At 35.9% G+C, this 27,164-nt stretch overlaps 1 protein-coding gene across 3 annotated transcripts in view; it reads left to right on the top strand.

Annotated features, from left to right (window-relative positions):
• The window catches only part of Grm1 (glutamate metabotropic receptor 1), a 376,962-nt gene that overhangs the window by 112,379 nt on the left and 237,419 nt on the right, over positions 1–27,164 (top strand). For all 3 annotated transcript variants that reach the window (XM_026380150.2, XM_026380151.2, XM_077801964.1), the window contains exon 2: positions 1,495–1,744. In XM_026380150.2, coding sequence (XP_026235935.2) covers positions 1,495–1,744 — 250 coding nt within the window. The remainder of the gene's footprint in view (positions 1–1,494; positions 1,745–27,164) is intronic.

Below are 27,164 nucleotides of genomic sequence, written 5' to 3'. Positions count from 1 at the left end.
AATTTTTGTCTCACTGTCTCTGTGTTCTTATTGGAATATGAAATGAGGATCGCAGCTGAGGTGGGATGGCAATGGACCCTACTATAGTTTAAAGATTTTTAAAAAATATTTATTTTTTAGTTGTGGTTGGACACAATGCTTTTATTTTATTTATTGTATGTGGTGCTGAGGATCAAACCCAAGGCCTTGCACGTGCCAGGCGAGCACTCTACCACTGAGCCACATCCCCAGCCCTAGTGTAAAGATTTAAATAGAGGAGAGTAAGGACAAAATTGTCATATTAGAAACTAAGAAAATTTATTAGGGGTGGTGTTGTATAATTTTCCTGTACTATGGAGAACCACTTTTGAATGTGTGCTCAGTAATTTTAAATAAAACCAGTTAATAGGTTGTGAGCTTATTCCATCTGTGTTTAAGTGATCAGGTACAGCTGTAGACAGGTGGCTGGCTGGGGTCCATTAGCCTTAGGGTTTCATCAGGAAAATCAACAGAGCTAAGAATTTGAAAGGAAGTGACGATGACGAAAGACTACAAGGTTGAAGCCAGCCTAAGAGAGGGCATGGAAGGAAAAAAATAGGCTCATGGATTTCAAGTTTTTATGAGGTTGAAAAAAATGCTGTGGTAGGTGTAGTGGAATATAGGAGCTTGAATGATAAGAGGACATAAACAGAGACTGGGATGTTTGATATCCACATTTAGAGATATTATAGACATCTGTCATAACAAGGTCAGAAGTGTGGCCATGGAAGTAGGCGAGTTACAGAAAATATCAATGAGGGACTGTGAAGATATGTTATTAAGTACATCATCCACACAGGTATCGGTGTCCCCAAACCTAGAAGAGTGGAAGGGCTATAGAAGCCCCTAAGGTGAAGGTTATATCATCAGTGACATAGAGGAAGGGAGAAATGGTGAAGTGTGATATTTATCTTACTTCACTGATTAAAGTACATTTTATTATGAGAATGATATAACATAAAAATCTCCCACCCTTCCAGCATTTCAGCAGAGGGTGGTGGATGTTGACTACACCCAGCAACTGTTTTTTGTCTGCTTACCTCTGGCCAGGCCAGGTGTTCCATTTGCTTTGAGAGCTCACTCTTCATGGAAAGGCTGAGTGTCTACCGCTTCACCAGCTGAAGCCAGTTGACCTCCCTACCCCACTGTGCTGCTGTCTCCCACACAGTTAAGTCTGGGACAAACACAATTCATCATGACTGTAAAATAGAGCAGCAGTCCTTTATTTTACAAAACTTGTTTCCTCGTGGATGCCTAGCTCAGGTAATTTCTCATCACATTCATAGAGTTGATTGGCCACAGTTGATTACTCCTTTTGATCGGCCCAGATCTTCCTTCAGTTTCAGTCATATTTGAACTCATTTAGCAAGTCTACCCTCTCCCTTCTCAGCAATTAAGGAGTCCTTATTGCAATTTACAAGTGCTGTTTCTGCCACGGTAGTCTTGAACATCTATCTGCTGATTGTTTTTGGACAGGAAATTACGGGGAGAGTGGAATGGATGCTTTCAAAGAGTTGGCTGCCCAGGAAGGCCTCTGCATCGCCCATTCAGACAAAATCTACAGCAATGCTGGTGAGAAGAGCTTTGACCGACTCTTGCGCAAGCTCCGAGAGCGGCTTCCCAAGGCTAGAGTGGTGGTGTGCTTCTGCGAGGGCATGACTGTGCGAGGACTCCTAAGTGCCATGCGGCGCCTCGGTGTTGTGGGCGAGTTCTCACTTATTGGGAGGTAAGTCTCTCTCTCTCTCTCTCTCACACACACACACGCACACACAATACACACACACACACACACACACACACACTTTGGCTCATGTATGATTGCTTTCTATTGCAATTTCTGACTCCAAAACGGGTAAGGTGTGCAGGGCTAACCTGAGCATCTTTTGGGGATCTCATTGAGAGTAGGACTACTGGCATCTGTCTTCCTGAGAGACAAGAGCAGCATATCAATAACAAGCTGATGAGATTCTTTAAGAAAAAAGATGGGAAGTTGTTTGCTGGAATTATCTCGTCCTGTGGAATCCTTCTTTTTCATTTACTTTCTCTACCTCCCAACCAATGGCTTGTGTCTTCATTCTTTCTAAGCATAGGCATCTTACTGGGATACTGGTGGGAGGAGAGCAGCAGTGAAAATATAAAACACACATTAAGATTTGAAATTTAACTAAGTAAAAACATGAAGCTGAACTTTGGAACTTGATAATATAATATCCGTCACACTTATGGAGTAGCTAATTGTGACGTTTTTGGCATGTGCTATCTGGAATTGCATGGTAGGTTACTAAGTCTCTGTTCTCTTGCTAGATTATATGTCTTATGTAGAGATAGGTTTTCAGTATCATTATATTTTTCACAGTGTTTTTGACCTATCAGGTATCTTGTTTATTTTGCCATCTTCTAATATTACATAAAAGAATACTCAAGTTTTTCAAGGAACCCACTGACTCCACCTGAATGAAAAGCTCCACTGATCCTCAACACTTCCACAGTCATCTGCCTGATCTCAGTGCCCCCTCTTATCTCCTCTACTGGCTAGAATACAATCATGTTGCACCTCCTGAAGAACCTCAGCTACCACCAACTTCTCTTGGAAGCTGGGTAGGAGTTGTGAGCACGTTCTCAATGGAGTTTCCTATTCTGTCCTGAGCTTGTGGTAATGACTATGATGGTAGTAAGACCAAACGTACCACCATCTGGGATTAGAGGCATGTGACATTTCAGAGGCTTTTGAGAAGAAGGTAGGGTACAAATACAAACACAGGAACAAAGAATCAAGGAGATGCTCTCCAAGAATGAAGAGGTGTTGAGGCAAGGTCAAACTAGAATTCAAGGTTAAGAAAATGTTGAATTTGAATAAGGTTGGCACACTAGCACTAAGATTCAATTTGGCTTCTTCTACATGAAGCAATTGTGTGAAGCCCCTGCAAATGGTAATAAGAAAACAGGTTCTTTAAGAAGAAGTACATAAAGAAGGAGTAATACTTCTTTTAGGAATGGAAAGAATGTAAGCAGCATTGTTGAAGTGTTACTCGGAATAGTGTTCTTAATATATGCGCTAGGACAGATGGTGCACAGATATTCAGTCCTTTCCATGGCTTTTGTAAAATGACTGCTTTTATGAAATGTGCTTATTTTAAAAAAATTTTTCTGTTTATAATTTTTAAAACAATAGCCTCTTTTGTTGAATTTATTCTCTTTTATACCCTCAGAGGCTATCTACCTTAATTGTAGAGGTCTTAAAGAGATGTGGCAAATATATAAACTTTGGGTTATAAATAATGCTTAATTGTGAAAGATAATTATACAAAATTCTGCAGTGAGTAACTGGAGTAGGAAGAATCCATCATTATTGTTTTAAAACTTGGCAAGGATAATAATGTACCCTTAAGCCCCTCTGACTCCTGTTTACCTGGCATTATAAGGCTGTTGGGTTTATGCTAGTATTTTTGAGATTCTCACATGCGCTTGCTCATTGAAGAGGTAAGTCACAAGAAGTGACTACTTCTGCTCCTCTTCTTGCCTGTCTCACCTCTGCTAGAATCTACCAACAAGTCCCAAGGAACTATTGTCATAGTGAACATGTGAGCTTTCGAGAACACTGTTCCCTGTACCCATGGTTACTGCCATCGATGTCTAGATTCCTTGATGCGTCAAAGCCATACCACACTCTACCACAGTGAGGGCAAGTGTCTATCTTTATAGGCCATTTTCCATGAGAATCTATCAAAGTGTGCTGGATCTCCCCCCCCCCCCATATCTTAGAGGACTTTGAAGAGAACACCTTTTTACATTTTTTTTTAATCAATACTCTCTCCCTTCTCTAAGATCCAGACATGAGTTGACAGGGAGTTTAGAATTAACCTTCCTTTGAGGTGATTGATTAGCTCTTTTTGTGGGGGAGATTATCCTAAATGCTGCTCTGTCACTCATGCCAGTGGACTTGGTTCCCTTGTTTCAGTTGATATGTCCTGCATTATTCCATTTTAACTGCAAGCTGCAACCTCCAGCTACCTGAGTAATATTGTCAAATATCCCTGTCACATTTAAAAGGGATTCTCCTACCAAGAGATGAACCACCTAAAGGTTAGGAGCCCTTTGTTTTCCTTTGTAGTGCATAATATGATTCTGGTTGCTGCCAGATTCACAGAGGGTAATGTGTAGGTGGTGATGGAACTCTGTTCATACAGGTGAAGATTAGCAGTAAGTTCTGGTGTAGATTGCAATATATATGTGTATCTCTATATCTATCTATCTATCTATCTATCTCTATCATCTATCTATTTATCTATATGAAATTTATCCTAGGAATGCTTTAAAATTAAGTCACATCCCTAATACTTTTCTATTTTTTGAGGCATGGTCTGATTAAGCTGCTTAGGGCCTCACTAAGTTTCTGAAGCTGGCCTTGAACTTGTAATCCTCCTGCCTCAGACTCCCCAATTCTCAATAAATCCAATATTAGGTTAATAAAAACCACACAAGTTGAAAATGCACTGAATGTATCTAATCTGCCAAACACTATAGCAGGACAGAGCGCTATAGATTAGGGTTGGTTGTTTACCTTTGGTACCCTGCTGCTGACTGGGAGCTGGGCTCATGCCAATGCCCAGCATCACAAGAGAGTTATTGTCCCACACAAAGCCAGCCTGGGAAGAGATAAAAATACTACTGAATGTGTTGCTTTTTTACCATCATAAAATCAAAAGTTGGTTGAGCCATTATAAATTGGGGACTATTCCTAGTAGACTAGTAAAAAACAATGGTAGAAAAACAGAATTTTATCAAAGGAAGTTCTCAGATCTGATGAAACATTCTCTATTTAATGAATATTTATGACATTAGCTATAATGATATAGCGATACAGCTGCTGCAGACATCTGTTTATGACTTGCTGTATGACCGGCACTATGCTAAACATTTAGTGTATAATAACTCACAAAATTGACACAAACATGTGATGAAATAGGTACTAGTACCATTCTCATTTTGATGTATGAAGAAGTTAAGAAACTTGTCAGAGTGCTGCAGAGCCAGAGTTGGGATTTGAACCTCAGCACTGAGACTTCAGAATCTGTGCTGCTAATTAGTAAGTTTTATTGCATGTCAAACTGCTAATGTTTTGTTAAGAGACATTGGCATTGACATTAGTTTCCTTTCAATATGCTCTTCCTTCCAGAGATTTATTTCATTGTTTAGATTCACTTTTTTTGGGGGAAAGAAAGTTAACTGAAGTATCTATATCCCATGAGAAATTTATTTTCCATTTCCAATTATTTTCTATTTTTTTGAATCCATTTTATTTCTCTTCTGGTATTAAATATTTTAGATGATGATTTCATAAAGGTAACATTTAATTTAATCTTTTAAAAGCTTTTTTTTTTCTATCTTAACCTGAGACTCCACAATAGCTTTCTTTTTGTACACCATCCTTTATCTATGGAACTGCACTTATGTAGAAGCCAATTTGGAATAAATGAATGGTAGTTCTCTGAAATTCTAAATTATAATTATTACAATTCTAATGGGGAACCGATGGATCCATTCTAATTCTTATATTCTTTTACTTGAAGAAAGTAAAAAAAATAATTTATGTGCATGAACACATAATAATAGCTCCTATTTGTTAAGGATTTGGTATGTACCAGGTTTTTAATCGGTGAAATCTGCATTCCTAAAAACTCTAAAAGGTTAGTTTAAAAGGTAAAAAAGTTAATCTATTACCCATAATTCTTAAATTTAATAAGTGGTAGAGATAAGACTAAAACTTACTATGACACCATATCACCACATAGGTTATTAAGTAGTGAATTGCAACCTCCTCAAAATTTGGAAGCAGGTTTCATATAAAGATGTTTCCCAACTTAACTATGGTTAGGATTTTTCAAAATCACAGTTCTGTGAAAGTGATACACAATCAGTGTCAACCATAATTTGAATTTTGAATTTTGATCTTTTCTTGGGCAAATAATGTGCAATCCAGTTTTCTTTCATAATGCAGAGCTATAGCTCCCAGACAGTCATGAGATCACGAAAGCAAACAACTGAGGTTCTACAAGGCACATTGTTGCTGAACTTTGACATTGAGTAGGTTAGGTATTACTATAGTTTGAATCTTAAATGTTCCCCCAAATGTTCATGCATTAAAGGATTGGTCCCCAGGGCAGTACTATCAGGAGTTGGTGGAACCTTTGAGAAGTAGGGCCTATGGGTGGTCTTTAGGTCATGGCAGGTATGGTCCCTAAGAGGACTGTGCAACTCTGAAATCTTCCTCATTGCCTTTTGCTTCCTGGTGAGGTGAGTGGTTTTGCTATGACATGCTCTCTGCTCCCACCATGATGTACTGCCTTGCCATAGGCACAAATCAATTAGACCAACTAGAACCTCCAAAACTGAGACTCAGACTAACTCTTTTCTCTTTATAAGTTGATTAATTGAGGTATTTCATTATGATGACTGAAAACTAACACAAGCATATTAAACTCATTTATAACTGAACAATGTTTTCAACTTATAATGAGTTTATCAGGACATAACCCAATGGGAAGATAAAGAGCTTCTGTAGTTATTCACTTCCTCATTGTACCTAGAATGTGCTTGGCATTGTAACTATCCATTGATTATGTCAGAAAGCTTGGAGAATAATAGAGCAGGTGGCCTCATGTATGATCACCAATTTCCCTTTTATATATCACTTAGTTTGGTAAGGTTTGATGCTCTTCAATCAGCTTCTGATTCTAGAATTTATCTCTAAAATTGGAACTTATATGCACCTACCTTTTAAGTTGTATTTCCTAGTCACAAAATGCTTGCTTGCCTGGGAAATCATAGCTGAGCTTCATTAGTAGGTTCCTTGTGGGGCTGTCAGACCTCTAAAGACATGCTCCTGAGGATAAGAAAGAGCCCCTTGGCTTTAGTTCTGTGCATAGTGTTGGCACCCTGCACCTCTGCCCTGGGTTTCTCTTGGGAAGACCGTACAATGAATTTATATTCTAACTTGTTAGGGATCTCTGATTAGCCAAATTATATTAGGTATAGAATGTTTATTTATATATTTGTTAATCCCTTTTGTTGGATTATGACTACATCTAATTTCTCTACTATCCAAAATAAACATTCAATGAAAATAATGAAGTTAATAACTTTCTGTTTCATCCTTTCTCTCTCTCTAGCATATCCTGGCCAATGAAATGATAAGTATATGGTTCTTCCATTTCAAAAATTTTGTCTATTGTCTTTCCCATTCTTTGATTCCCTCACCTACTACACCGGCATCCCATCATCTATTACTGCAGAGAAATACCAGAGCCTGCCTTTTATATAAAATTTGATCCAAGAAAATACAAACAGCATGCTTTGGAATTGAATACACAGTAAACACATTAGACATAAATTTAAAAAAATTGGAATGGAGAAATTGCTTTATTTGTAAAGAAGTCTATAGTTTGATTTTAAAACCACTGAAAATCTTGCTTTTCACTATATCTTTTTTTAAAATTCTTTTTCTTTCATAACCTAAACACAAATTTGGAAAAGTGACCTCTATACCCTTGAAATACAAAATGATATTCCATGGTATTATGTTTCCATAAATTTTTTTAAATGAAAAATGAATTACTTCAGATTTCATTTTTCCATTATAGGAAAAATCGAAAGTTTTCAGCCTTTAGGCAAAATTGCAGAGGTTAAGAGCTTTCAAGTAAATGTGGAATTTCAATGAAGCATGACATCCTCAAATATGGATTATAATCAAGAGGCCAGAAAGACCCTTGAGAATTTTCTGATGTGTAATCGTCATGGCTTACAGATATATAACCTGACCTCCTCTCTACTGCCAAGGGTGGAAAATGATCACAAATCTTTAATAGTTTGCTCTTTCCTTGAAAGACTCCTGCTTAAAGGCAGATTAATGAATGTTCTGTGGAAGATTACTCTTCCAGAAAAAGACTCTGTGAAACATGTACTAGGATTGGAGAGGTAATTTAGTTTGGAGTATCCTGCAGAATCAACATTATTTGTAGGAAATTGACTGATATTTTGATCATAGATCTCAGACACAGAAATACTCAGGATTTCTACAATAATTGGAGAGGCTGGTTTTCAGTATAATTTGTAATTATTTGTAACCCTTTCTTTATGTCAATACCTATTCCCATGTTTGAGACAATAGACACCTGAAGACAGAAAGGCTCCCTTCCCTTAGTCTCTGCTTCGATGTAAGGGTCTTACAAAAGCTGAAGGAGAGGATTTTAGATGCCTTCCATATCTAGAGAGCACTGCTTTATTTGAGTAGATTTAAAAAGGAAGTCCTTTTAAGAGTTCATTTTGTCCTGGAGGCTAGTCAGAAACAACAAGAGAATTTATCTTAATACCTTTCTGTTATCCCCTTGACAGTCACTTCCCTTACTGGTCACACATGACAATCAGCAGGGATGCTTGAAAATAAGACCCTGGACCTCACCTCAAACCCTCAAGTCAAATTTATTGGTGGTGACTTTGGATCATTTTTTAAATACATAACATCAGGATTCATTTTGATATAATTATGAAAGCATAGAATATAATTTGCTATAATTCAGTCCCCAGTACTTTCCCTCCCCTCTTTCCTGATTTCCTTCCCTCTACTCTATTGATCTTTCTGTTACTTGCCTTTTTCTTTTCTTTTCTATTTTCAGTTGGTGTCTTGTGGATATATATGATGGTGATATTCACTGTGGAATATTCATATACGTACACAGGAAAGTTAGGTCAGATTCATTCCACTGTTCTTCCCTTCTTTCTCCCCCTCAATCCCCTGAACTTTCTTCAGTTTTGATGGAATTCCCTTGCTCTTTTCTCTCTCTCTCTCTCCCTCTCCGCACCCTTATTTTGGATTATGAGAGAAAATATTCGACTTTTGACTTTCTGAGTCTGGCTTATTTCACTTAGCATGATGTTCTCCAGTTCCATTCATTTATTAGCAAATGACATTTTTTGTGTGTGGTGAATAAGACTTCAGAGACATTATCCTATGATGCTGAGATCAGTGTTTTGTACTAGGCAGGACTTGCTTACAGGATATTTGAACAGGAAGACAAAAATGAATTTTAACTCCACTGCCTGTCCTTCCTTCATTTTAGCTATTTTTTGTTTCTTGAAATTTATTTATCTTCAGGATTTTTGCTTTAAAGTACAGATATTTTTGAGAGTAATAAAAATAATAGTAACAATAAACATTATTTGCAGCTCTGATTATACCCTGTATTTCTGTCTTCTGCTGTCCAATATGGCCAAACCGATTTGCCCCCTGAAAACAGAGTCATGTTACAGTTTTCAGACTAATCAAGATGCATTTAAGCATGTGGTAGGGTTAGCTTTGGTCATCTCTAATTCCTAGGGTTTCCTGATCATAAATGGAGATATCATAATAATCTCTCTTGTTATTTATCAGAATTGGAGCCCAAAGGATGACTTGCTCCTAAAGTTGTTCCCTATTATAGCTGCTTGTCTACCTATCATAAAACTGGGAAGGTTTTAAAAATCTTTAGTTTCTTGGCTTCACCTCTGTCAGATACTTATATAATGTGATTGAAGAAGAACTAAAGACTTTATATGTACTTTTCAAATCAGTTTTATTGATACTAACCATTTTTAAGTGTATTCTTTGCTGAGTTTTTCCAGCTTTATGTAGTGATATAAGTACCCCAACGATCATGAGATGGAGCATTGCATCGCTGCAAAACATTCTCGAGTGCTGCCTGGCAGTCTTTCCTCCCAAGTCCCTGGAAAGATGAAACAGCTGATCTGCTCTCTGTCATTACACTTTTGCCTGTTCTAGAATTTCATGTAGAGGGAGTCATGAAGAATACGATGCTTTGTGCATGATTTTTTTTTCAATTGGAAAAATGCTTTGGAGACTCACACTGTTAGGGGTATTGCTAGTTTCCTCCTTATTATGGGGTAGTATTCTAGTGGTGTGGATGTGCCTGATTTGCTTATTCATTCACCTGTTGATGGTCATTTAGGTTGTTTCCAGTTTGACTATTCTGAGTATGCCCCTATGAACATTCATGTACAAGTCTTGTGTGGATTTATATTTTCAATTCTCTTTAGGACATATCTAGATGTGAGATTATGGGTCACAAATGTTTAACTTTATAAGTGACTGTATAACAAACTGCCTAAGTGTTTTCCAAAGTGTCTGTACAATTTTGCAGTTCCATCAGCAATGTATGAGAGTTCTAAATCCTCCACATCTTCACCAAAATAGTATTGTCAGTCTTTTTTACTTTTAGCTGTTCTAGTGGGTGTATAGTGGCATCTCTTTGTGGTTTTAATTTGCATTTTCCTAATGACTAATAGTGTTGAATACTTTTATGTACTTATTTGCCATTTTAATATCTTTTTTGGTGAAATATCTTGTAACATGTATGTTCATTTTGTTATTGGGTTGTTTGTCTTACTGTTGTGGAGTTGTAAAAGTTGTTTAGAATTTCTAAACAAAAATTATTTCTTACATATATCTACAGCAAGTATTTTCTCTCTGTATGCTTCTGAAATTTTAATTTTATATTAATGTCTCTGGAAGAAGATGAAGTCTTTCTAATTTTGACAAAGTATAGCTGTCAAATTCTTCTTCTATGGGTTATGTATGTGACTCCAAGGTCACAAAATTTTCTAGAAGTTTTAGAATCTTCACCCTTTTATTGAATATAATAGTCATTTGAACTTAGTTTTTGTATATGTTGAGATAAGAGGGAGTTTTTTTTTCTTACAGTATCCAGTTGTTCCAGAACATTTCATTGGAAGGACTATTATTTCTCTATGGAAATAACTTGTTATTTTGCTGAAAACAATTGAAAATTACGTATCTACATATTCCATTTTCCTGCTGCAGAGCCTAGAGACCATGCCAGTCATGGACAATTTGGCTCATTTCTTGGTTTTAATTTTCTGAGGAATTATACACATATATATTTTTTAAATGTTTTAAATGACAAGTGTGTATGTGTGTGTGTGTGTGTGTGTGTGTGTTTATGTGTAATTTTCTATTCCCCTTCCTTATTTTAAATTATTATTTATTATTAAACTCTAAATAGTTTTGCTTGAATGCTTATCTGTTTAAGATGTCAAAAATGAGAAAAATACCTTCTATAATTACTGTTTTGACCTTCTTCATTTCTTTGTGGAGATCCATATTATCATCTGGATTGTTTTCTTTCTCTCTGACAAATTTTCTTTAACTTTACTTACAGGGTACTTTATTTTGTACTGAAACAAATTCTGTCTTATGTTTCTATTATTAGAAAATGTTTCCATTTTTTCTTAGTTTACAAATGTTTCCCTGCTATAGAATTCTGTTTAGATAGCTGATTTATAGTCTCAATATTTTAGAGCTACTTCTCAATTATATTTTCACTTGCATAGCCTATCATGAGAAATCTGCCATGATTCTTATCTTTGTTCCTCTGACATAGGTTATTGTATCTGATTGCTGTTAAGCATGTTTCCTTATCATTATTATTATTACGTAATTTGATTATAATAAGCCTCAATCTAACTTTCCTTATATTTATGTTGTGATTTTTAAAAGGCTTTTTAGGTGAGCTTATACTTTCTTAAAAACTGAATTTGGAAAATGGTCATCATTTCCTAGAATATTATTTCTTTCCTTGAAGTACTTTTCTTCCTGAGACTTCATTCATATCTGTACTTGAAATCTTGATGTTTTACACAGGGAAATTATGGGAATTTTTTCATCTTTTTTCCTCTTTTGTTCATTTTCAACAGTTTCATTGACTGGTCATTTATTTTTCAGTGTCTAATGCAGTCTCAATCCCATTATGTGTATCCTTTATGTTGGATGTTGTATTTTCATCTCTAAAAATTACATTTGTGGTCTTTGCTTACTTTTTTTTTCTTTTAATTTGGTCATGTTTTTCTCCACTTTTTATGATACTCAGGATACATTTAGAATAGCTGTTTAAATGTCCTTGTCTATCTTACCACAATAGCCTTTCCATTGCAGTTTTTGAAAACCTGAGCTATTCCCAGTTTTGTCTAAGTTCCAAGATTTGTTTGGTCTATATTTTCTGTTGAGTTTTTCTCCAGCATTGCGTAGTTTCTTTTTAATATTTTTTCTTTTTCTTTTTTGTCCTGGAGATTGAACCCAGGGGAGCTTCAACACTGAGCCACATCCTCAGCCCTTTTTATTTTTTCATTTTGGGACAGGTTCTTGTTAAGTTGCTTAGGCTTTGCTGAGTTTCTGAGGCTGGCTTTGAACTTGTGATTCTCCTGTCTCAGCCTCCTGAGCACCTGGGATTACAGGCATGTGCCACTGTGCTCAGTGGTAGTTTCTTTCCACATCTGTGCACATCACAAGTTAAGGAAAGACTTGAGATCTTTCTTTTTATTAGTACATTATGGTTATACATAATAGTGGTGTTCATTTTGACATAATCATACAAGCATGAAATATAATTTGTTTCACTTCAGTCCCAAATACTTCCCCTTTCTTTTCCCTCTTCCTTCCTCTACTGGTTTTTCTTCTATTCATTTATAGTTTTCTTTTCATAAGTGCTCTATAGATACAAATAAAGGTGAAAATCACAGTGGTACATTCATATATGTACATAGCATAGTTTGTCAATTTCATTTCACCATTCTTCTTTTCTCATCTGTCATTCCTTTCCCTCAATTTGGATTTTCCCTCCCCTATTATTATTTTTTCTTCTTACTTTGGTTTAGCTTCCACATGTAAGTGAAAGACTTTGACCCTTGGCTGACTGAACCTGGCTTATTTCACTTAGCATAATGTTCTATCCATTTACCCTCAAGTGCCATAATTTCATTTTACATGAGGGCTGAGTAAATCTTCATTGTATAATATATCACATCTTTATCCATTCATCTGTTGGCAGGCACCTGGGCTGGTTGCATAACTAAACTATTATGAGTTATGCTGCTATGAGCATTGATTTAGCTATATCACTGTAGTATAGTGATATTAATTCTTTTGGATAAATACTGAGGAGTGGGATAACTAGGTCATATAGTGGTTCCCTTTCTAGTTTTTTGAGGACTCTCCATACTACTATCTGGAGTTGTACTAATTTTCAGTCCCAGCAACAAAGTATGAGTGCACCTTTCCCCCATTAACTTTGCCAGAATTTGTTAATGTTTGTGTTATTAATAATTATCCTTCTGACTAGTTTGAGATGAAATTTCAATGTGCTTTTGATTTACATTTCCCTGATTGCTAGGGAAGTTGATGATTTCTCATATATTTGTGGACAACGTGTATTTCTTCTTCTGAGAAATATCTGTTTAGTTGTTTTGCCCATTTATTAATTGGGTTTTCTTCTTTTTGGTGTTCAGTTTTTGTGTTCTTTATATATTCTGGATGTAAATTCTCTGTTGGAGGAGCAGCTGGTAAAGATCTTCTCCCATTATATAGGCTCTTTCTTCACATTCTTAATCATTTATTTTGCTGTGCAGAAAAATTAATTTCATGCTGTGTATTGATTCTTGGATTTATTTCTTATGCTTTAGGAGCCTTGTTAAGGAAGTTGGTGCTTGTGCCAATATGTCTGAATGTTGACACCATGTTTTCATCTAGCAATTGCAAAATTTCTTGTCTAATTCCTAGGACTTTAATCTACTTCAAGTTGACTTTTATGCAGGGCAAAAGATAAGTATCTAGTTTCATTCTTCTACACATAAATATCTAGTTTTTCTAGCAGCATTTGTTAAAGGGTTATTTTCCACCAACATATGTTTTTGTCATCAATGTCAAGTTTCAGATGTCTATATTCTTGTGGACTTGTCAGTCTTCTATTCCTTTGGTCTTCATGTCTATTTTGGTACCAGTACCATGCTGCTTTTGTTACTGTAGCTCTGTAGTGTAAGTTGAAGTTCAGTTTTTTGATGCCTTCAGCATCACTCTTCTTGCTCAGAATAACTTTGGCTATTCTGGGTCTCTTATTCTTCCAAATTAATTTTAGGACTATTTTTTTTCCAGTTTTGGGAAGAATGCCATTGGTATTTTGATGGAGATTGAACTGAATCTCTGTAACACTTTTGGTAAGATGGCTACTTTGACAATATTAATTATGCTTATACAAAAAGATGGTAGGTCTTTCCATCATCTAAGATCTTCAATTTCTTTCTTCAGTGTTCTATAGTTTTCATTGTAGAGGTCTTTCACCTCCTTGGTTGGATTAATTTCCAAGTATTTTATTTTAGTTTTTGAGGTTTTTCTCATGGAATATTTTCCTGATTCATTTTTATAGCAGAAATATATAGTTGGAATATATAATAAATATAATATAAAATATATAGTTGGAATATAAAAAAGCAATTGATTTATGTGTATTGATCCTGTATCCTGATATTTTGTTAATTTTTTTGGTCAGCTCTAGAAGCCATATGTTGCAGTTTTTTGGAATCTTCTCAACATGAGATCATGTCTTCAGCAAACAGATATACTTTACCTTCTTATTTTCCTATTTGTATCTCTTTAATATTGTTCTCTGGACTGATTGCTCCATCTAAAGTTTCAAGACCTGTGTTGAATAAGATGGGTAAGAGTTGACATCCTTGTCTTTTTCTTGATTTTAGAAGGAAATACTTCAAGATTTTCTTTACTCAGTATGATGTTGGCCTTGGTTTTGTCACACATCACCTTTACATTGTTGGGATAAGTTCCTTTTATCCCTAGTTTCTCCAGCATTTTTAACTTGTATGGGTGCTAGATTTTCTAAAATAATTTTTAGTTGTAGTTGGACATATACCTTTATTTTATTTTTTATTTTTATGTGGTGCTGAGGATAGAATCCAGGGCCTCACATGTACTAGGTGGGTGCTCTATCACTGAGCCACAACCCCAGCCCCTTGGTGTGAGATTTTGTTGAATGTTTTTTTCTACATCTATTGAGATGATAAGTGATCCTTATTCTCAACTCTATTTATGTTGTGAATTACACTTCTTAAATTGTATATGTTGAACTAATCTTGCATCCCTGAGATGAAACCCACTTAATCATGGTGTACTATCTTATTCATATGTTTTTTTAATATTTTTTGCCAATATTTTATTAAGGATTTTTCAATCTATGTTTATCAGGGATATTGGCCTGAAGTTTTCTTTCTTTAATATACCTTTGTCTGGCTTTGGTGTCAGAGTGGTACTGGCTTCATAGAATGAATTTGGCAGTGTTCCTTCTTTTTAAATTTCATGGAATAATTTGAGAAGAATTGGCATTGATTCTTCTTTAAATATATGGTAGAACTCACTTGATAATCCATCTGGTCCTAGGCTTTTCTTTGTTGAAGACTTTTAATTGCTGCTTCAACTGTTGCTTGATATTGGTATGCTTAATTTTTCTACTTCATCATGGTTCAGTTCAGATTGGTCATATGTGTCTAGAAATTTGTCAAATCTTCTAGATTTCCTAGTTTATTGGTATATAAATTTTGGAAATAGTTTCTAATGATCCTCTGGAGTTTTGAAGTGTCTGTGGTGACATCTCCTTTCTCATCTCTAATTTTGTTGATTTGGGGTTTCTCTCCCTTTTGGTTAGGTTGGCTAAAGATTTAGCAACCTTGTATATGTTTTTAAAGAACCAACTCTTCAGCCCAAATCTGCCTACACCAACCTGTGCAGGACCCAGGCCCACAGTAGGCCCAGGTCCATCCTGCCACCAGCAGATACCTGCCGGAGCTCAGGCTCCAGCACAGAAGCCCTATTCCTGCAGCAGGAGCTCAGGCCTGGCTCAGATCCATCCACACTGACATATGTGGGACCCAGGCCCAGGGTAAGTCCACATTCACCACCCCCACTTCCGGAAGCCCAAGCCTAATACACTTCCATTTTGGGACACTACAGACGTCACACAGCCTTCCCCACCCAGTACTCCCTACCTTTTTGACAAGAGACAGGGCCTAGAAACAGCTGCACTTCAGAACAGGCATCCCAAAGACAGTGTAAGGCCCACCCTTTCAGCCCCATCTCTGTAAGAGATTGCATCCATCTTGGGGCACCTCCACTATTACCTCAAGTTACCTCGGCCATTGCCGCCACCACCTTTAGTTTCAGTAGCATACATTGAGGGACACCAGCAGGGTCTGACAGCCCGACATCAAGGTGAGGTAAAGACAATCTGCATGGGTACTACAAGAATATAGGGAAGAAAATGTAATATCTTAGATCCACACTGCAAAAAGGGAAGACACATAGACAACATGAAAAGACAAGGGAGGAAAGTGCCCCAAACAAACCAGGTCACTACAATAACAGAAACCCATGGACAGCGAAGTTGATGAAATGTCAGAGAAGGAGTTCAGAAGGTTCATAATTAAAATTATCTGTGAATTAAAGAATGACTTAAATGAGCAAATACAGGCAAAAATTGATCACTCCAATAAGGAGATATGAGAGCAAATACAGGTAGCAAAAGATTATTTCAAAAAAGAGATAGAGATTCTGAAAAACAAAAGTCAGAAATCCTTGAAATAAAGGAAACAATAAACTAAATAAAAACTCAATAGGAAGCATAGCCAACAGACTAGATCACTTGAAAGAAAGAACATCAGATAATGAAGACAAAGTATACAATCTGGAAAATAAAGTTGACCACACAGTGAATGTGGTAAGAAACCATGAATAGAATATTCAAGAATTGTGGGACAACATCAAAAGACCAAATCTAAGTTACTGGGATACAGGAAGGCACAGATTTTCAAACCAAAGGAATGCACAATCTCTTCGATGAGATAATATCAGAAAAGTTCCCAAGCATGAAGAATGAATTGGAAAACCAAATACAAGAGTCTAACAGGACACCAAATATACAAAATAACAACAGATCTACACCAAGGCACCAATAATGAAAATGCCTATCATACAGAATAAGGATAGAATCTTAAAAGCCGCAAGAGAGAGGAATCAGATCACATTTGGGGGAGACAAATTTGTAACTCAGCAGATTTTTCAACCCAGACACTCAAAGGCAGGAGATTGTGGAACAACATATACCAAGCTCTGAAAGAAAATAGATGCCAACCAAGAATCTTATATCCAGCAAAATTAAGCTTTAGATTGATGATGAAATAAAAACCTTCAATGATAAACAAAATTTAAAAGAATTTATATCAAGAAAGCCTGCATTACAGAACATCCTCAGCAAAATATTCCATGAAGAGGAAATGAAAAACAATGATGAAAATCATCAGAGGGAGGTATTACACTAAAGGAAAATCTAATCAGAGGAGAAACCACGTTAAGTTAAATACCAAAAATAAACAAAAATGGCTGGGAATACAAATAATGTCTTAATAATAACCCTGAATGTTAAAGACCTAAACTCACAATCAAAAGATGTAGACTAGCAGATTGGATAAAAAAAAATAGACCCAACAATATACTGCCTCCAAATGACTAGTCTCATAAGAAAAGACATCCACAAATTGAAAGTGAAAGGTTGGGAAAAATCATACCTCTCACATGGACTGTGGAAGCAAGCAAGGGTTTCCGTCCTCATATCAAATTAGACTTCAAGCTAAAGTTAATCAAAAGGGATAAAGAAGGACACTACATGATGCTCAAGGGAACCATACACCAATAAGACTTAATAATTATCAATATATATTTCCCAAACAAGGGAGCATCTACATTCATCAAACAAAATCTTCTCAAGTTAAAGAGTCAAATAGACCACAACACAATAATTTTGGGTGACTTTAACACAGCTCTTTCACTAGATACATCTTCCAAACAAAAGCTAAACAAAGAAACTATAGAACTCAATAATACAATCAATAACTTAGACTTAATTGACATAGATAGAATATTTCATCCTTCAATGAGAGAATACACTTTCTTCTCAGCAGCACATGAATCCTTCTCTACAATAGGCCAAATATTATGTCACAAAGCAACTTTTAGCAAATATGAAAAAGTAGAGATACTACCCTGCATTCTATGAGATTATAATAGAACCATATTATAAATCAATGATAAATTAAGAAATAAAAGCTACTCCAACACCTGGAGACTAAATAATAAGATAATGAATGAATAATGGGCTATAGAAGACATCAAGGAGGAGATTAAAAAAATTAGAGGTAAATGAGAACACAGATACAACATGGAAATTTCTGGGACACTATGAAGGCAGTTCTAAAGTTTCTTCCTTAAAAGAAGAAAAAGTAAACAAATAAGTGACTTAACATTACATCTCAAAGCCTTAGAAAAAGAAGAACAAATATACAGCAAAAGCAGTAGAAGACAGGAAATAATTAAAATAGAGCTGAAATGAATGAAATTGAAACAAAAGAAACAATTGAAAAAATTGAGAAAATACAAAGTTGGTTCTTTGAAATAAATAAATAAAATTGAAAGGCCTATGCTAATGAAGAGAAGGAGAGAGGAAACTCAAATATGTGTTGAAAAAGGAAATATCACAACAGACACTACAGAAATACAGAAGATAACTAGAAATTATTTTGAAAACTTGTACTTCAATAAAATAGAAAATATTGAAGGCATTGACAAATTTCTAGAGTTATATGAGTTGTTCAAATTAAATTAGGATGATGTACACAATTTAAACAGATCAATTTCAAGTGACAAAATAGAAGACACCATCAGAAACCTACCACCCAAGAAATGCCCAGGACTGGATGGATACACAGCCTAGTTGTACAAGATCTTTGAAGAAGAACTAATACCAATACTCTTCAGTTTAATTCAGAAAATAGAAAAAGAGAGAGCACTTCCAAACTCATTCTATGAGGCCAATATCATCTTGATTCCAAAACCAGGCAAAGATACCTCAAAAAAAGAAAACTTCAGACCAATATCTCTAATGAATATAGATGCAAAAATTCTGGCAAATTGAATACAAAAACAAATCAAAAAGAGAGTGTACCACAATCAAGTGGGGTTCAAAAATCCAGCATTGCAAGGTTGGTTCAACATACGGAAATCAATAAATGTAATTCATCACATCAATAGACTTAAAGATAAGAATCTTACAATCATTTCAATAGATGCAGAAAAAGTACTCCACAGAATTCAGCACCTCTTCATGTTCCAGGGAAAAACTAGGGATAACAGGAACATATCTCAACATCATAAATGCTGTCTATACTAATCCCCAGGCCAACATCATTCTAAATTGAAAAATAGAAAGCAGTCCTTCTAAAAACTGGAACAAGACAGGGATGCCCTCTTTCACCACTTTTATTTAACATAGTTCTTGAAACACTGGCCAGAACAATTAGACAGATGAAAGAAATTAAAGGAATATGTACAGATAAAGAAGAGCTCAAATTGGTACTATTTGTCAATGATATGATTCTATACATAGAAGACCCCAAAAATTCCACCAGAAAACTTCTAGAACTAGTAAATGAATTTAGCAAAGTAGCAGGATAAAAAATCAACACCCATAAATCAAAGGCATTTCTGTATATAAATGACAAATCCTCTGAAAGGGAAATGAGGAAAACTACCCCATTTACAATATCATCAAAAAAAAAAAAGTAAAAAACTTGGGAATCAACTTAAGGAAAGAGGTCAAAGATCTCTACAACAAAAACTACAGAATTATAAAGAAAGAAATTAGATAAGAATTTAGAAGATGTAAAGATCTCCCTTGTTCTTGGATAGGCAGAATTAATATTGTCAAAATGGCCATACTACCAAAAAAACTATACAGACTTAATGCAATTCCAATCAAAATCCCAATGAAATGCCTCAGAAATAGAAAAAGCAGTATTGAAATTCACCTGGAAAAAATAATAGACCCAGAATAGCTAAAGTAATCCTTAGCAAGAAGAATGAAGCAGGTGGCATCACTATACCAGACCTTAAACTATACTGCAGAGCAACAGTAACAAAAACAGTATGATATCGGCACCAAATAGACTTGTAGACCAATAGTACAGAAAAGAGACTAACCCACATAATTTTAGTTATATTTGACAAAGGCACCAAAAACATACATTGGAGAAAAGATAGCCTCTTCAACAAATGGTACTGGCAAAATTGGAAATCCATATGCAACAAAATAAAATTAACATCCCCCCCCCGACTATGCACAAAACTCAACTCAGAGTGGATCAAAGACCTAGGAATTAAACCAGAGACATTGTGTCTATTAGAAGAAAAAGTAGGCCCAAATTTCCATCATGTCAGATTAGGCCCTAACATCTTAAAAAAACTCCTATAGTGCAAGAATTAATATCAAGAATCAATAAATGGGATGGAATCAAACTAAAAAGCTTCTCAGAAAAAGAAACAATCAGTGAGGTGAATATAGAGCCTACGAACTGGGAACAAATCTTACCACATGCATGTCAGATAGAGCACTAATCTCTAGAATATATAAAGAACTAAAAAATCTTAACATCAAAAAACCAAATTACCTGATCAATTAGTGGGCCAAGGAACTGAACAGACACTTCTCAGAAGAAGATATATAATCAGTCAACAAATATATGAAAAAAAATGTTTAACATCTCTAGCAATTAGAGAAATGCAAATCAAAACTAAGATTTCATCTCACTTCAGTTAGAATGGCAACTATTAAGAATACAAACAACCATAAGTGTTGGCGAGGATGTGGGGGAAAGGGCATACTCACACATTGCTGATGGGACTGCAAATTTCCATATTGGTGCAGCCAATATGGAAAGCAATATGGAGAATCCTTGGAAACTGAGAAGGGAGCCACCATTTGACCCAGCTATCCCACTCCTTGGTCTATGCCCAAAGGACTTAAAAACAGCATACTACAGGGGCACAGCCACATCAATGTTTATAGCAGCACAATTCACAATAACTAAACTGAGGAACCAATTTAGATGCCCTTCAGTAGATGAATGGATAAAGAAAATGTGGTATATATATATATACACAATGGACCATCAAGAGAATAAAATCATGGCATTTGCAGGTAAATGGATGGAGCTGGAGAATATAATGTTAAGTGAAATTAGTCAATACCAAAAAATCAAATGCTGAATGATATCTCTGATTAAAGGATGCTAATTCATAATATGCTGTGATGTGGTGTGGATGGCAGGATTAAATGAACTCTAGATAAGGCAAAGGGGAAAAGGTGTGGGAGGGAAAAGGAGGGGGCATAGGGGTAGGAAAGATAGTGGAATGCTATGGTCATCATTACTGTAAGTACATGTATGAAGACACGGAGGATGTGACTCTATTTTGTGTACAACTAGAGATATGAAAAATTGTGCTCTATATGTATAATATGATTTGTAATGCATTTTGTTGTCATATATAAAAAATCAAAATTTTAAGAATTCAGAAAAAAATAAAGCAAATAAGAGGTCTGTTGAAATCCACAAGCTGCTTCTGGAATGAACGATGTCCCACCTCTCATCCCTAAAAGCTAAGAAACTAAAGAGCTACCACCCTTCCCACACTTAATGCAGGATTTCTGTTCCTGCCACAGAACACTGTATCCTTAGCCAGCGAGCATAGAATTGCATGTAATTCCAGGTCCATGGAAGTCCTGATCCCTGGCATCTGTAAGCATTGGTGCCCAACATGCTGATGAATTCATGGAAAACAGCCTCTCGATTCTTTAAAGTACCCTGTGTGTTTATGAGCCTGTTACTAATAATGGGCCTGAAGCATCCATGTGAATTAGTATGGTTGCCACAAGAAGAAGCTTTAATAAAAGTTGACAATCTGGAAAAAAAAAAAAGAAAGAAACAACTCTTTGTTGCATTGTTCTTTTGTATTTTCACTCTCAATTTTATTAATTTTGACTATAATCTTAATTATTTCCTGTCTTCTACTAATTTTGGAATTAGTTCTTTTTCTAGGGCTTTGATGTATAGCATCAGTTGTGTGTGAGAGATCTATTTTTTTTTAATGAAGGAATCCTGTGGTAAAAACTTCCCTCTTAGAGTTGCCTTTTTACTGTCCCAGAGATTTCCATATGCCATATTCTATTCTCAGTTTTTTCTAAGAACTTTTAATTTCTTCTCCAATTTCTTTTCTGTTCATTCCTCATTCAAAATTTGTTTTTTAATCTCCAGGTGTTAAAACAAATTTCTTTTTTTTTTAAAATCCTGATGATTTCTAATTTAATTCCATTATGACTTGATAAGATACAGGAAATTGTCTCTATTTTTTAGGGGAGGGTATTTGCTAAGAATGGCTTTGTGCCCTTAAGTATGATTTGTTTTAGATGAAATTCCATGTACTGCTGAGAAGATGAATGTCGATGTATGAAATATTTTATACATGTCTGTTAGGTGCATTTGATTACTAGTATTTTTTAGTTATCAAGAGACTTCACTTAGTTTATATCTGTATGATCTATGTGGTGGTGAGAGAGGTAGGTTGAAATCACTCAGTTTTATTCTATTTTGGTCTATTTGATTCTTTATATTGAGAATGGTATGTTTTATGTACATAAGTGTACCAATGTTTGGTGCATAAATGTTTACAATCATTATATCTTGTTGATAGATCATTCCATTAACCAATATAAAGTGACCTTCTTTGTCTCTTGTGACTAATTCTGGATTGAAGTCTACTTTGTCTTCTTGCTTTTGGTCCCCATTTGCATAATATGTCTTTTCCCATACTTTCACCTTCTTTCTGTGAATATATTTGCCTGTAAGGTGAGTCTTTTGTAAAGAACATATGGTTAGGATTTATTTTAAAATCTATTCTGACAATCTCTCTCTATTGTTTGGAGAGTTTAGACCATTTACTTCCAGTATTATTACTGAGAGATGATTTTTTTATCTCTTGGTATTTTTATTTATTTCTAATGCTTAATTCAGATTTTATTCTCCTTTTATTTGACTATTTTTTACTGAAATTCATCTCTATGCTGTTTCTCATTTCTATTTTTCATTTCTTCTGCATGAAATATTTGATTAGATTTTGTAGTACACGATTAGTGGTTAGGAATTACCTTAGTTTCTGCTTATTATGTAAAGTTTTTATTTTGTGTTTAATTCTAAGTGATAGTTTTGCTGAATAAAGTGGGTGGTTGTCAACCATTTTCTTTCTTGGCATATATTATTCCAAGCCCTTCTGGCTTTTGGGGTTTAGGTTAAGGGATCAGTTGAAACCTTATTGGCTTACCTCTAAATATGACCTGTCATATATTTTTTTGCAGCTCTAGATAAAATTTTATCCTTATACTTTATATTAGGTATTTTAATTATAATGTGACTTAGATTTTTTTATCTTGCATGTTTGAGGTTCTAAACACATCTTATATTTGGCTTTCCATCTTGTTCTTAAGGTTTAGAAAAATTTCTAAATCTGTATTATTAAAAAGGTTGTGAATTCTTTTAGTTTGTATTTCAGTTTCTTTGCCTACACCAGTGATTCTTATATTTGGTCTCTTTATTTACCTCAGACTTCTTGAAATCTGGCCATGGTCTCTTAGCATCATTTCTTTATTGGTGGCTTTATTTTCAAGGTTATATGCTTTGTCTTGGAGGCCTGAGAATCTGTCTTCAAAGTGGTCTAATCTATTGGTGATGCCTCCTATTGAATTTTTAGTTTGATTTGTTGAGTCACTTATTTCCAGGATTTTAATTTTCAGAATCTCTATCTTGTTATTAAAATTATCTTTTATTTCCTGCTTTTTCTCCATATAATCATTCCTTACATCTTCTTTTAACTCATTGAACATTATAATTTTTAACTTTTTTATGGTTGGGGAAATTTGAGGCAGTAGCAAATAATGTATTTTTAACATTTAACTTTTGTCAAAAGTCTTTCTCTGACATTTCCTCAACTGTGATGTCAATGGAATCAGTCACTGAAGTTTTGCGAGCTGTTTAGGGTGGCTTGTGTCTTTACTTTTTCATACTGATTGTTAAGTCTACTCATCTACTAGAAGGATTATCACTTCTATTTTTGTGCAAGGGACTATTTAGCAAGTTTCTTTAAGTGTCCCAGGCTGGGTGAATATTCAGGAATTAATATGTTCGCTCAACATGTGTTCTCTGCTGTTCCTAGTATCAGCTCCACTTGAAGGAAGACACTAAACCCTATTTACTACGGTCATTTTAGAGCAAAGCCTTGTATAATCAGCCTTAGGATAAACAAACACTTGTTGCTAATATTCTCTGCAGTTACCCTAATCCAGGTGTAAGATTGCAGTAATGTTCTAGAATAGGTTGAGAAATTATTTATTAAAGATAGTATAATTACTCTTATATTAAAGGGAGAAAAAAGATTGGATGAAGAAACAAAAGAAAAAAGAAGTGAATAACACAAAGCAAGGTAAAAAGAAGAAAATATGGTTGGGGAAATATGGGCAGTAGCAGGTAATGCAAAAGGGAAAAGAGGGGCTAAAAAGAACAAGTGTAAATTTGAGTTAGGAAAAGAGAGAATGATTCCAATTAATGCTTTAAAACATTAGAAGAAATATAATCAAGTGGGCTGAGGACACAATATTCAATACTAGGGGAACAGCTATTGATTCATAATGAAGAGTAATATATGTGAGATCAAAGTTGACATTAGAGCTATGTACAGTAAACCATGCCAAAGTGGAGAAATTTATTATTGAGTCTTCCTGGTTTAGATTCATCAGGATTTGGGAACTGTTATGATTTCGATTTTAGGTGTCCTCCAGAAGCTCAGGTGTGAGACAATGCAAGGCTTAGAGGTGAAATGATTGGGTTATGAGAGCTTTAAGCCAATCAGGGTATTAATCCCCTGAAAGGGACTGAGTAATAACTGAAGGCAGATAGGGTGTGGCTGGAGAAGGTGGGTAATTGGGGTATTTATTTTGTATCGGTGACTAGAGTGTCTCTCTTTGCTTGCTGATCACCATGTGAGCCACTTCTCTCCACCACAGTCTTCCACCATGATGTTCTGCCTCACTTCCAGCCCTGAAGAATGGAGCCAGCCTTCTGTGGATTGAGACCTCTGAAATCATGAGCCCCCAAATAAATTTCTCCTCCTCCAAAACTGTGTCAGGTTTTTAATCACAGCAGCAAAACAAAAACAAACAAACAAACAAAAAAAACAAACAAAACAAAACAAAACAAACCCTGACTAAAACAGAACCTTCGAAGCTACCCATCACTCTTACCTTTGGATTCTCCTAGAGGTTCTGGGGCACAGGAGCTATTTTCCTGTTGTTGTGGATTTCTCACTACTGGTTCTTGTTTGTCAGCCCAGGGGCATGAGCCTGCATGCTTGAAGGGTGCTGTGTTGTGTCTGCTGGCTGTTTTTATGTGCTGCATAGCACAGGATGCAGGACTCAGGACTGACAGCTTCAGGATGCTATGCATCTGCTCCCTGCCCCAGGGTCGTCTTTAAAGTGGCATAGAGCCTGGTGACTGTCTCTGAGTGTGGAACCTGTGGTTGTGGGCTTTCTGTGGGTGGTCTTTGGTGCAGAAGCCTCCTCCCTGGCTGATGTGGATAATCTGGGTATAGTCCCTGTGACTGAGATAGAAAGTCTGTTGGCCCACTCCAATCTGCTGGGAATTTGGGGGGGGGCAGTGCTAAGACTTGATGGCCCTCTGCAACTGTGGGGCCTGAGGGCACAGGTTGTCTGTGGCACAGAAGCCTCTGTCCTGGCTGTTACAGCTCACCATGGTTTTACCTGTCACCATGACTGGGGTAGTGTCAGTTGGCTCATCTTTGCCTGAACTCCTATGGAGGCTGTGTTGATCTCTGGGCCAGAGTTAGCACCTCCCCCCACCCCCCCACCCCCGCCAGAGTAATTAGCTCCTGGGTCAGCTCCACCTCACTCCCCTTGTTCATAGTGAGAGGGAGGAGGTTGCAGTAACTTTCAGCTAGTAACATTCCCTCTACAAGCTTCTCTAGAGGGATTACGGAGAGAACCCACTTCAGAGGTATTTCCACTGGTTTTATTTGTTGCTGACAGAAGGTAGGCAGTAGCTATGTTGATTTCATTTCTTCTAGGAGGGTGGCTCCTTGTGGACTCTGCAAAATGGCTGCCATGCCTGGCACAACTTCCAGGCTATAATTTGGGTGAAACTGCCTGAACTCCTTCACTGTTTTTGGATTATTCCTGTCACATTTGAACTTGGTCTTCTTTTCTTTCTAGCTGTTGTGAAGGAAGTGAGCGTATGCACTTGTCTTCTCTTTCTTTCTCTCTTTGTTACTCTTCCCCTATCAACTCACTCTGAGCAGGGTTCAGAATCAAGGAATTGTGTCATTATTTTCTGCTCTGATAACCAAACTCCATGTCCCGCTAAGTCTCTAACTTCCAGTATGGAGTTTTAGAGTATCTGTATTGTCACGTATCTCTCTGGCGAACTGTTCTTTCACTGCTTCTTTTCTGGGATGAGGGAGGGTTGAAGGTTGCTGGCTGCCCAGATCCACTCTTCTGTTTTTTTCCACAGATCTTTCTTTCAATGCACCTGTTCTTTTCGGTACTCTTTGAAGACATAAATAAGATTTATATGGGTAATTAGAGAAGTTTTTTAAATTTTTGATGTCTTAAACAGATAATTAAGCATGTAAGCAAAAATAGTAACAGTGTTTTGAATTTGATAATAGATATTAAAGAAAAATACATGCCAAAGAGTCAAGGTCAGAAGGGATAAATGGAAATATTCAGCTATCAAGTTTTTATAAGGTTTAGTTTCTCTTTGTTTCTAATGTTTTGAGGAATCCTTGTCCTAGAGTGATGTTTATAGAATATCTAACAATGTTTGTTCATGTGTTTTATTTAGTGCTCTGGTTGTCAAAGGCAGGAGAGCACAATTGACATTCCCACAAGCCATGTATGAAAGTCCCCATTTTAATTTCTCCACATCCTGATCAACATTTATTATGATATACATATATAGTCATTTTAATGGTGACATAATTTTTTATGGTTTTGATTCATATTTCTCTGATGATTTTAGGATATCTTTATTTCATCTTCATTTTTGAAAAAATAGTTCTGTCTTCTGATTCTTTCTACCACTATTAATGACCCTAGTATTTCCAGTGGGCCCCCTTGGATAATCCAGAATAAGTTCTTTAAGGTCTAGCTAATTGGAAGCTTTGATTCTGCCACCTTAGTTCTGCTTTGCCATGTAACCTAGTGTGTTCACTAGTTCTAGAGATTAGGGCATGGGCATCTGTAGCTGGCTGTTCTTTTGAGAAGGCAAAAAAGAGGGCAGGTAGTTAG

Source organism: Urocitellus parryii, chromosome 8, assembly GCF_045843805.1.
Source record: "Urocitellus parryii isolate mUroPar1 chromosome 8, mUroPar1.hap1, whole genome shotgun sequence".
Taxonomy (NCBI): domain Eukaryota; kingdom Metazoa; phylum Chordata; class Mammalia; order Rodentia; family Sciuridae; genus Urocitellus; species Urocitellus parryii.
This window is presented reverse-complemented; position numbering and strand designations above follow the sequence as displayed.